Source organism: Neolamprologus multifasciatus, chromosome 15 (assembly GCF_963576455.1).
Source record: "Neolamprologus multifasciatus chromosome 15, fNeoMul1.2, whole genome shotgun sequence".
Lineage (NCBI taxonomy): Eukaryota > Metazoa > Chordata > Actinopteri > Cichliformes > Cichlidae > Neolamprologus > Neolamprologus multifasciatus.
The window spans coordinates 19966326-19978084 of record NC_140453.1 but is presented as its reverse complement, the minus strand read 5'-3'; the positions used below and the strand labels follow the sequence as shown (position 1 = coordinate 19978084).

Below are 11759 nucleotides of genomic sequence, written 5' to 3'. Positions count from 1 at the left end.
GGTCAGGCAATCGTCCATGTACATGAATTAACTCTGGGCCCGTGATTCTTTGCTTTCCTGAGGTTTTTCTCCTTACAGACACGTTAACTATCATGTTATTGAGGCGACTGCACTGCGGGAGGACCAGCTTTAGCTTGTCCACCATCACCGATCATTTTTTGGTTTTTGAGAAACAATACATCCAACTACTTCTTTCAACCAAAGCAGTTAGGGAGCTGACAAGTTTAAAAGCTAAACTATGCCTAAACAGCGTCGTGGCTAGTGCACATGTGTAAAAACAACTTCAGACGCTGTGAGCTACAGAAGACAGTGCTGGCAATAATGTTAAAAACACTGGTTTACACATTCACCTCAACAGCATTATAATGTATAATATATGTTGACATCAAATCAAATCGAACAGAATAAGAAAAATACCCTCAATCTTTCATTATACTTTCCACGTCCACTACGGCCCACTCAGGTATGAGTGACAAATTTCATCAGAAGGTGGGTGCCAGGTGCCTGCTTGTTTTTTGTGTACACGCGGAGTTACGTGTGGAGATTTGCATTGCAATCCACAAACTATGCATGCACCCCAGGTGGTGGACTTCAAAGAAGTATAACAGGAATGGCTACTTGGCCATCAGGTCTCCAGCTGTCCATGTCCACAGCAACGCATAATGAAGGCTTCAAGCTGCATCTTACCTGTGGTTAGCCTACGTCAAAGGAAGTGCAGAGCACACGGGTCAGCAATAAGCCCATTAACTCAACCGCTAACAAGAGTTTATTCAATGCATTGCAAGGTTGTGTTAAAATACAAATGTAGAAAATACATTTCTCATTCTTCATAAAATTGCAAGGCATTCCAGGAGGGGACTTTCCTGCAAATGTTACTGAAATGTTATCCAATTAATCTTGGAGAAGAAATTGTTACTAACAGAAAAGTAGCTTGCTATGTCAACCTCATAAGCTTTGATTTTCCCATCCATTTATCAGTAAAGGTTTTCATCATTATCACCCCCCCCCCCCCCCCCCCCCCCCCGCTGCTCTCTCACCAAAGCCCCGGTTAGAGCGAGTGAAAGCCCGGGGTCCTGACAGTGGGGAGGCGGGGTTCTCCAGAGAGCCTGATTTGAGTCAGACAAACAGATTGAGCTGATTGTAGGATTGTGGCAGTCACTCCCAACAAACTATTTATCCTTTCCAGAGCAACCCATGCTGTATGCGCTCTTCCCATCTCAAACTCAACATGCGTCCGCTGACACGACAGCTCAGTGCAGGGCTGATCCCTTGATAACTCGATCAGATGGTGAAGTTTAGCTGGGAGATGGCAGATCTCAGATAATTTAAAAATCCACATAAAAAAAAAAGCACAGGAGGTCACAAAAGATCATGGGGTGCATGTAAGAGTGTGTTTGGTCAGCAAATTTACTGGCTTTACAGAAAGGGCAGAAAGATAAAAGTGTGATCTGTAGAGGAGTTCAGCACAAACCTGGAGACCTGTGTGCTCCAACTGTACTACGTGAATGGCTAAAATCAACTCAGAAATATCTAGAAGGGCGCTGATACAGCACATGCTCCACCGTGAACAACGCATCCATCCATCATCTTGGGCTTATCCTTATCAAGTCAGTGATTCTCAAAACCAAACTGATGACTGCTTCCTTCATCTGTGCTTAAATTTCATACAAATCAGCTTCATATTTGTTATGTAATCTTTAAGGATATTAATATTTCTGAAGCCACTACTACAGTGTAATAAAGGTGTGATAGGAGAAAAAAAAGCTATTTTTTTTCTTTTACTGGACTTGTTAACTGTCAGCTACTACTGGAGGTTTCAAATCAACAGTGGTGATCAAAGTGGCTTCTTTCAGTTGCTCCCTTTAGGGGTCGCCACAACGACCATCTCTTCCATCTCCCATCCCTTACAATCTTCTCTGTTACACCAACAGCCAGTTCTGCATGTCGTCATTCACTACATCCACAAACCTCCTCTGTTGTCTTCTTCCATGTTCAACATTTTTTCCCAATTTCACATGCTCAAACCATCTCATCGGTACAAGTACACATCTAGTCAGTACACTTCTTTTGAGTTCTTATGAGCCTTTATTATATATGCCCCATGCTTTTTTCCATGATGAGAAGCCATAAAGCAACTATTATGTAGTGTTGTTTTCTAGTTCAAAGGAAGGCTTCTCCCAGAAGATTACAATATGTTTATTAGCCGCTTCATTAAAGTTGGGGTTGGTGAAAGCTCACACGTTTGCTTTTCTGCCTTTTTTTTTTTTAATTTTTGCAACACTATGAGTTACAGAAACTTAGATTAACATGCATATCTGGGTGAGATCTAAAGTGACCTCCCCTTAGCCTCAGTTTACTCATTTAACAATAAAACACACAGATGATTTTGTTTTGAAAGAAGATCACAGCTCAAAGTCTCTTAATGCCAAGCAAACGGGAGCTGATCTCATGAAGAAAAAGTTGCATTTTACTGCTTGAAGCACTACTGGATCTTTTTATGATTTACTACTGCAGGTTGTTACAGTTCATCTCCTGATGAAGGAAAAATATGCTCTGAATAGAGCCCCTGACCTGAATCAAACTTATAACCATGCATGCAAGTCGACACAGCATCTGATATTTTCAAAAATGGAAGAAAAACACAAAGTATTGTGTACAGTACGTATTATTTTTTTGTTATTGAAAACAAAACAGTAATACAATGTGTTACAACTGTACTTTAGAAACATGAAAATCTGAAAACCTCAAAACCGCACAGGGTTCAGAACCATTGTGTTTTCAATGGGACAGTCGTGTGCTGACTTTACCCCCAGGTTATTAAAGTTGCTTTGAAAATCACAGCTGAACTCTAAAGCATAAACATCCAGCTGGGATGTTGGAAATGGGATTTAGGACCTCACTAACAAAACACAAACATTAACACGGTGTTATTTTGCCTAACATCATGATAGTAAGTGCAGGAAGACCGTGAGTACGTGTAAATGCACAATTGGCATGGCTTAGTTTGTAAAGAGAGTGGCTTCTTGTTGACATGGTTTATTTAATGCCAAATTCATGTGGCCGATGGCACGACCGCAGGGTTTCTGACTTATTCAATGGCACTTGACACATCTTAAGCTTGGCTTGTCAACCATCTGCAGTACATCGTGTCTTTAATAACAGAAAATAGAAAAAGGGCTTTAGTACAGATACAGAGTGATGTATCAATAAAATCTCCTGTTGTAATTATAAACTATGCCATGTTAAATTGTTATGAAGATTCAGTAAGCTACATCAATGTTAAATGACAAGATTTTATAAACAACTGGTCTCCATACAGTTACTTTAGTGAGTCTGTTTGTTCATTTTTTTTTTGGCCACTGCCAAAAATTGCATTTCACTCTTGAGTAAAGTAAATCTCTAAAATATATCTTCATACAACAACCCCGATCATTTGGTTGGTGTTTTTGGTATCGAGGTAAAAACCCTATTATAATTCTCTCCTGAGAGTAAAAATATCATGAATGTCAGGGATCATTTAAGGAGTCAGACGAATCCACTGCTGTGATATTTATATCTGCTAATATTGACCACGGGTCTACAGACATCCTGGAGGCCATCCAAGGAGGTCATATCCTGACCTTCTTCACAATGACTCACCGATATCTGATTTACAAGTGATTTTCAAATCAGCCCACATGATTGTGTGTCTATCAGCCACATGTTCTTAATCATGTCTGTCTATCAGTGCACCCCTGTGAAAAAGTAAATGGAAATCTAGCTTCCTCACAGAGTTGAACATCACCAGTCAGCTGCAAGATTTAAACCGGCAGGAGGAGTGAATAACAGTTATTTGGTTACAAGGCAATGCTCTGCAAGGAAATCTTCTCCTGGCTTTCGTGCAGATGTTAATTTGGCATATAACAGTCACCCAAAGAACATGCAGACACTGACTGCAGTGCTGCCTGCAGACGGCAGCAGCCTCCTCAACAACCACCTCGAGGAATAAAACAAAGAATGCGCAGATATAATTTAGCACAATTTAGGATTGGCTTAATAAGCTGGAGTCCCCAGACACCACATGACAACCCTAAAGGCCCCCTTTGTCCATGCCCCAATGTGTCAAAGGAATTTTGGAAGCACAAGGGGACAGGCACTATATTAGTTTGGTACCTTTAACCCCCTAAGAGCTGTGGTGACCCTCTTCCTACCTCTTTGCTCTCCAATGCTTTTGTTTTTATAGATTCTCCCAAGTCTTGGCATCAAAATCCATTTGCATTTTATCAAGAAAAAGTCCCTCTTTGGACTTTTCAAAACATGCGCTTAGTGTTGAGATCATCACCTGCAATGCACATTTTCAAAATGACACAAACACATACCACTATCACAGTGGTTTAGATCTGATTTAACGTTTTAGTGAGGATGTTTTAGTATCAGTCGGGGGCTGCGAGGATCATAATATCACAGATGAAACAGCAGGTTGGCTGCTTTCATAAGATGCTGCCTGAAACCACCTCTGTGACTTCAAGGCTGGGATTTCCCCTTATTTCGACACACACACACTGTGCACTGGCATAACACAATAATAGCAGACATGCTACCTGTTGGTATTTTCACCCTGCTGCAGGCAACAAGGCTAACGTTGTTTCCATCTGCTGTGACAAAAAAACATTCAATAACGAAAAACACAGATGCTGTGAGACTACCACTGTAAATACACACAATTAAGCTTCTGTTGCAATAATTAATACTATTAATTAGAGAGACGCAAACGTTCGTTCTTTATTTAAAACAAATCATTTTAGGTTAGGAATGATGGAGCTCACTGAAAATCTAGGTCACACAAAGATCTATGAAAGGATGCAAAAGGTGTGTTTTAACCCCCTCTCCCAGCCACCATCCGAGAATATACCAACTAATACCAGTTGATTCTGCACCAGCCCCTGAGACTGGGAAACTTGAAAGACAGGTAGGTCAGCCCGGAGGGGGGCAGTGGATCTCGCAAGCATTCCTGATTTTCCCCCGGTGTAGTGGAAAGGCAAAACGGTATTACTAACTGCGTTCAAAAAGCGCCCTAATTAAACTGCCAAGTACACCGAAGAGCATACAGAGATCTCTTCACGTGGAAATATGATTAGATAAACATTAACATATATCCTGTGAATTTCGGATATAAGAACCACCTCACAGTTTGTTTTGACTAACTAAAACGATTAATTGTGTACCTGATGTTCGCCAACTCCCACCGCTCTGCGAGAAGTAAATCAGCGGTTCGGGATAACAAGACTGTCGTGGCTAAAGTTAAATTTACATTTACATTAGTTCTCTTTTGCATTTTATGTGTGTGCCGAATTGCAGACAGGTTGTGAACAATCACTATAACATGTTGAGTCACGTTCTCCCATGACTCCAAACAGCCCCACGCCAAGGCACATTTAAAATATCGGATTTTAGAAGGAGCTCAGCTTGACAAGAATCCTCTCCAGTTCCTTACCTCCTTGATTTTAGCCCGTCTCTCCCTGGTTTCTGGGTCTTGGGGTTCTAGTCCCGTCGCCCCTGGCGGGCGGTGGTACTCTATGAAAGGTAAATTATTGCCATCCTTCCCACCTTTACCCATGCTCTCCTTTGTAACTTTCGCTTTATCAGCTAGAATGTCATTTTGTATCACGTCGGGAAGTTTTTGTAGAGTATCCTTAGCCTCTAACAAAGCCTTTTCGTGGTCCTTCTTGATTTTTGCCAGGAGCCTGTCGTCGTTTCCAGCCGAACCCGCGTCGCTGCTGTCCGGACCGGTGTGGGTGTTCGTTTCGACCGCGGAGGAATGAAAGAAAACTCCGCTAAGCAGCTTGGAGGAGTCCGGAAGGAAGAAAATTGCCCCGAAACACAGGGTTATAAAAGCGCTGAACACTAATAACAAAATAAATTTCTCTGTCAACCTGAAAGAAGTCGGGCTGGCAGACTTCCTATTCGGGGTCGCGGTAAAAGGCAGAAGAGTTGCAACTGGCATTTTCCCCTCTTCCTTTAACAACTCAAACAACACACAAAAAACGATTTCAAATGGGAGATTTAACTAGAGTCGGGCTCAGCTTCGGCTTATTCCGTTCAGAAATCCATCTCCGAGTGATACGAGCCGTGTCAGATGGAAAACAACAGCGATAAAATCTCCTGTGAAAAGTTCTGCCGTGAAGCTTGTGTCCATACCGGAGACTCGCTGCAGATAGAGCGAGTCCAACGGCTCACACAGGAAGCCACGGTAGATGGGCGTGACTGAAAGGCGCGATGACCTAATCACGTTCGTCCCTGTGAGTGGTGGGAGCTCAGATGTGGGCGTGTCCCGATAACTGCGTGGTATAAAGCCGCTGACAGCCTCGGAAACCGTCATTTCTCACTAAGCGAGGAGATTGTTTGAGTGGAATGTAACACACGGGAATTTGAGCTTGTTACTTTCCTAAGAAATATACACAAAAGTAGGATTTATTAGACGAAATTCTCCACCATCTCTCCGAGATACAGACAAGTAGGTATGGTATTGAATGAGGAATTTTAAGAATTACCTGAAAGCATCATAAAATGCCTAAGCGCCTCTCTGCACACACCTCACTACCAACAGCAATGCATAAATGCAACACAACAATGATTAGCTAATAACATCACATACAAAACAACAACAACAATAAAACACCAATACATTTGTACTTTTATTTCTTCAAACATGTTAACGGAGCACATTACTTGTAGTAATAGTTTATTATTGTTGTATTAACAGTTTTGCATTACAAAGTAAAGTTAAATACTACTTTTGCCACAAGCTAAATTCTTCACTGGCTTATTTGTAAGTCTAGTCCTCTCTAAAAAATGAGAAAAGCATATCATGTGACTTTCTGTCTGAACTTCAGTCATGTGATCTGTTAATTTTCACAGGTTTGGGGGGATTGAGGGTGGGCAGAACAATAGTGGCTTTAGGCCCATTAAGACAGATGATGTGGAAAAACCTTATTGACTTTTATGTTGAAAATCCTAGAATCTCATGTTCTGCATGCCAAAGGAATATATAATCAAAGACAAACATTCATCTTCTCAAGAAAGACTGGCTGGTGTGAACCATGATAAGAACCGTCACAGGGCCTTGGTGTTTCTGGTGTATGATAAGACAATAAATGAAGGAACTGTCTAAGAGTGAATGTCCTGCAAAGTTCACACCAGGGGTGCAATATGTGACGAAGGTGAAAGAGCTGAAAAGGAGGCCAGGAGAAACAGGAAACACCTGCGGATATGTCTGCAACCTGCTAAAATCTTTGTTCATGTGTCAACTTTAGGACACGTGAACACCATGGGTGTTAATGGAAAGGTACCTCAAAGGAAACAACTGGTCACTAAAAAAATAAAACATGCCCCCGTGTCTTAAATGACCTTGATGCTCATCTAGAAAACATAATTCTTAGTAAAAATCCACAGTGCTTGCAGGGAAAAGGCACTGCACACAAACACAAAGCTTCACAGAGGGAGCATCATAGTTTGGAGATAGTTTGTATCCCTTCTATTATTGCGGAAACAATGAATTCAAGAATACATCAAGTAATCTTTCAGGACGATACATAGCTTCTGTCCATGACTTAAAACTTAATGGAAAGACTCAAAGCACAGAGGTAAATCAGAGCAGTGGAAAGTAGTGGAAAATGAAGTCAGAGCACTGACCTTGAAATGCTCTGCCATGACCTGAATAGGGCTATTCAACCAAGACTTTCCTCCAATGTTGATGCACTAAGGCTTTTGGAGGAAGTGGTGGTCTACATTTCCTTTTGATTGTTGTGCAAGGCTTATAAGCAGCTACAGGAAACATCAGATGGTGACTGACACTATTAAAGAAGGCTACTAACAGGAAACACAATATAAGAACAATGAAGCCACTGTAGAAGTGCTATAAACGCCAGCTGCTCTTTATGGCCATTTGAGGCTGTTCCAAAAGGGTCAGTCCTCATAGATTCCAATTTTATTCCCGTAATGTCAACATGTTTAAAATCTAGTGAAATAATTTTTTTATTAGATTTATTTATTTATTTTACAAATCACTTTCTTAGATTGTCAAGGCTAACCATGAGCTGCTTGTTAAGACATGGCCACTTTTCGTTCCAGGAAATGAAGATGGTTATCATTATAAAAGCTAAAACGGAGGCTTCAGAACACAGAGTTTACTAACAAGTGGGAAATATCACAGTGACTACATCCATCTTTTATATCCAGTCTATTGAGCTGACTTGTTTTTTCCAACACGCTGCGATAGATTATTCAGCGTTGTAACAAAGACATGAAAAGTACAACCTTTTACGTGTTAATCAGTCAGATTGTTTCGTCTGTTATCGTGACCTGTGTGAACCTTTTGCAATTACCAAGTCTTCTGAACTGATCACTCATAAAATGTGGTCTGATCTTTAGAGAGTTGCAGCTATAGAGAGAAAAATGCCAGACTTGTTTATGCAGAAGTGCAGCAAGTGACGCGCCTCATAATACACAGCTGACAGCCATTGAAAACCTCATATAATACATTTGTGCAGGGTACTGATTATTATTCATAAGCTTAACAAATTGGACAAAACCTCAGTCCCGCGATGCTCAAGAACATGCACACATGCATGATTGCACACATAGATTTTTACTGATGAGATCCATGATCTTTGTTAGTCCGTTTTTGAATGTGAGAGATAAATGGCAATCATTTCAATTGTCTCCACTGCATACTCGTAATGGTTTGAGGAACCAGACAGTTATAAAACACGCAATTTAACCTTAAATGGGACTGGAATTAACTACAGCTAAGAGCATGTTTTATGAAAGAGAGAACTGAAATAATCTATTTTGGATTTTTTCTCTGTTACTGATGTGTGTGTGTTTGTGTGTGTGTGTGTGTGCACCTGATTTCAAACTGAAAAGTTCATCTTACTTGCTGGCTGATAAAAGCTTACATTTCTATACATATCTGACAAATTACTGTCATGCCAATAGGAATCACAGAGCTTGAGAAGTGGAAACTGTCTGGATCGAAATCTTTGTTAGTATATACCATACTTCACCTGTGGAGAGATGGAGAGTCTAATCTGGGGATGACAGATGTTTGCTGCCATTTTGAAATTCCAATGCTGGGATGACAACTTGTCTAAATGATGACACACGTCCGTATGATTACTTTCTCTCTCCGAGATTCAAGCAGAAAATTAAATCTTAGATGAAATGCGCGGCATCTCAATATTGAACTAAGACTCTCTTGTGGAAACGGTTTTGACAACTGACAGTCTTTATTCGTCACTGCGCGAAGGTTGGCGTTTAGCTTTTTCAGTCGCATTTGTATTTTTTTCAACCTGAGAAGCAGTAGATAATGTATGTATCAAAGAAACAACAGCTTCCCAGTGCTGCTGTGGTTTTCTAGGTGAGGAGGAACAAGTAATCCTTTGTTGTGAGGCTGGTTTAACTTGTAGAGAAGCGTTGGAGGATAAACCCACTTTTAAGGCTCACTCAAAGAAAAAGTCCCCCCTGTACACTCCTATGCAATTAGATCTTAAAGGTCCCTAAGAGTTATTTTAGAAATGAAGAATTGTACTTGGTTTTTTGTACTCATTTTCCTTTAACCCCATGGGGAAAGCTGTTCACGTCGACCTTTACATGGCAATTACAAATAGGACGAGGGGCATTTTTTTGTAGTCTGCAATATTTTTCATTTCACATCATAAACTATTGTGACAGCATGTCAACACCGGAGGCAAGCACTCTACTAAATCTACTGATGTCAGCAGTCCCGCATAATAAAAATCAAAAATAATCAGCTGCAACCCCACTCGGAGAAAGTGAGAAATCTTTTGTATACATATTTTAAATTCATATGATATGTTAGATGCGTCTCAAAGGAGATAAACACATGAAGCCTTCAAACCAACAATGACTGCGTATCATTCTTACTGCGCCGCAATGAATTATCGTGTTTTGTAGACATCGGTTTTGAATTTTTATGCAGGAATGAGGCCTTCGCGCTTTTATCGTGATTGATGGGGGAATGAAATTTATTTATCTAAGTCTGCAGGGGTGGAACTGAACCCTCTGAATGTTATGTTGGATCACCTGCTTTAGTGGACAGCTATCATAGAAGATAATATACTCAACAAAATTAACAGAGAAATCTATGGTACAGTATATCACCAATAGCTCATCTTAGGATTGTTGTAGCAATCATGTTTCTTTCTTTTAATTTCAAAGTCAAGCAAAGAAATTCAGATTCCTCGAGTTGGATCTGGTCTGACGTTTTCAGGCCACTTTTTTTTCCTAACTTAAATAACAAGGTTGAGTTTCTTTAGTCAGCGTTTTCCTGAATTTATATAAGCCAGAACTTGTGTTTGTTGTTAGGGTATAAAAAACAGCCACTTCATGGTTATATACATGGGTGGATCCCTACAAATAAGTGCAAGTAAAAGAGTGGAGTAAAAATTGCTGAAATTGTGACTAAATTCAGACATATTAATGCTGTGAAATTTTCACAGATGCACTATAGGTACAAAGCAACCATTATAATCAACATCACTGTCGTTCCAGTAGTGTTGCAGTGTCTGCTAGTATCCCAGCACACACTGCAACATCCTGTAACCAGCACATCCTTCTTGGTTCAAAGAGCAACAGACACATCTGAATTGTTATCTGTCCATCAGCTGGACCGACAAAGCGGGTGGTGTTCACACACCTAAACGTCTTTTCTTTGAAGGGGGAAGACAGGCCAGGTATCTACAAACATCAATCAAAATCAGATTACAACCCATTATTTTGTAACTTTTCTAGAGAGCTGAGCAGCACATGATCCAGGGAAGGATGATGACTGAATGCACTGGGTTTGCCCCCACCCACTGAAACACGAGGAACACACTCCTGCAGTTGCAGAGGAGATGCAGAAAACAAAGGCTGGGCCAGTGCAAGGACAAAGTGGTAACATTAAAAAGATAAATAGGGCTGCAAAATTGTCTTCTGTTTCTCATTTTTAGACAATAACTTTAATCACTTTCCCACTCGGTGTGCACTCCAGTTCATCTCCCCACTATGGATTTCTCAAATGCACGCTTTTTTTTTTTTTTTTTTTGCCTGTCCCGTTTGGATCTTTAGCCATCAGAATTGTTGTCTGAAGGGCAAGAAAGATGCCAAGTGGATTTACTTTACCAAGTGGATCATCACGGCCTTGCCATATTGGTCCATCTGATTGACCTTTATTATAATTATGTATTTATTTTGTTTGATTTTTGGTTGTTACAGAGGGGACAGACATGACTGGGGGATAGGACAGGGTGAAAGAATGAAAGAAATAGAGGGAGAGAAAGAAAAATAGAGGGGAGAAGAGATGGTGAGAAAGGGGGGAAGAAAAAAAAAGAAAAACAAACAAAACACCTGGATCACCTGTATGGAGATAAAAAAACACAGAAGAGAAAACAAACAAAAAAGAGCAACATAATAAATACAACACCATCACAATAAACTAGCTAACAGTAGATAACAGTAGATACTAAATATTACATGTTATTGTGCAGCACGCAAGATCGACAGTAGTAGTTTGTGTCTGTGAACACCCGTGTGCACAGCTGTGTGGATCAGCACGCTTGTATTCAAAAGGTTTCTCCATGTAACAATCTGCTATGTATGCTTTTCTGCTGATCACATACTTGGTTACACTGTGAAGTTTCTTCACACCCAAACAAGGGTAACTAAAACCACATTAAAATACACTGAAATACATTTTATTTCGTCTATCTATGAATTTC

The 11759-nt window shown here is 40.4% G+C and overlaps 1 protein-coding gene and 1 long non-coding RNA gene across 2 annotated transcripts in view; one reads left to right on the top strand and one right to left on the bottom strand.

Moving 5' to 3' along the window:
- Positions 1-6216, bottom strand: part of man1a1 (mannosidase, alpha, class 1A, member 1) — a 177805-nt gene extending 171589 nt beyond the window's left edge. Inside the window, 1 exon segment of the mRNA XM_085133304.1 lies at positions 5474-6216. Coding sequence (XP_084989430.1) covers positions 5474-5983 — 510 coding nt within the window. The 5' untranslated portion in view covers positions 5984-6216.
- Positions 113-840, top strand: LOC146501965 (uncharacterized). Its single transcript, XR_014869416.1, has 2 exons — positions 113-222; positions 304-840. It is a non-coding gene; the product is annotated as an uncharacterized LOC146501965 (long non-coding RNA).
- Positions 6217-11759: the final 5543 nt, after the last annotated feature.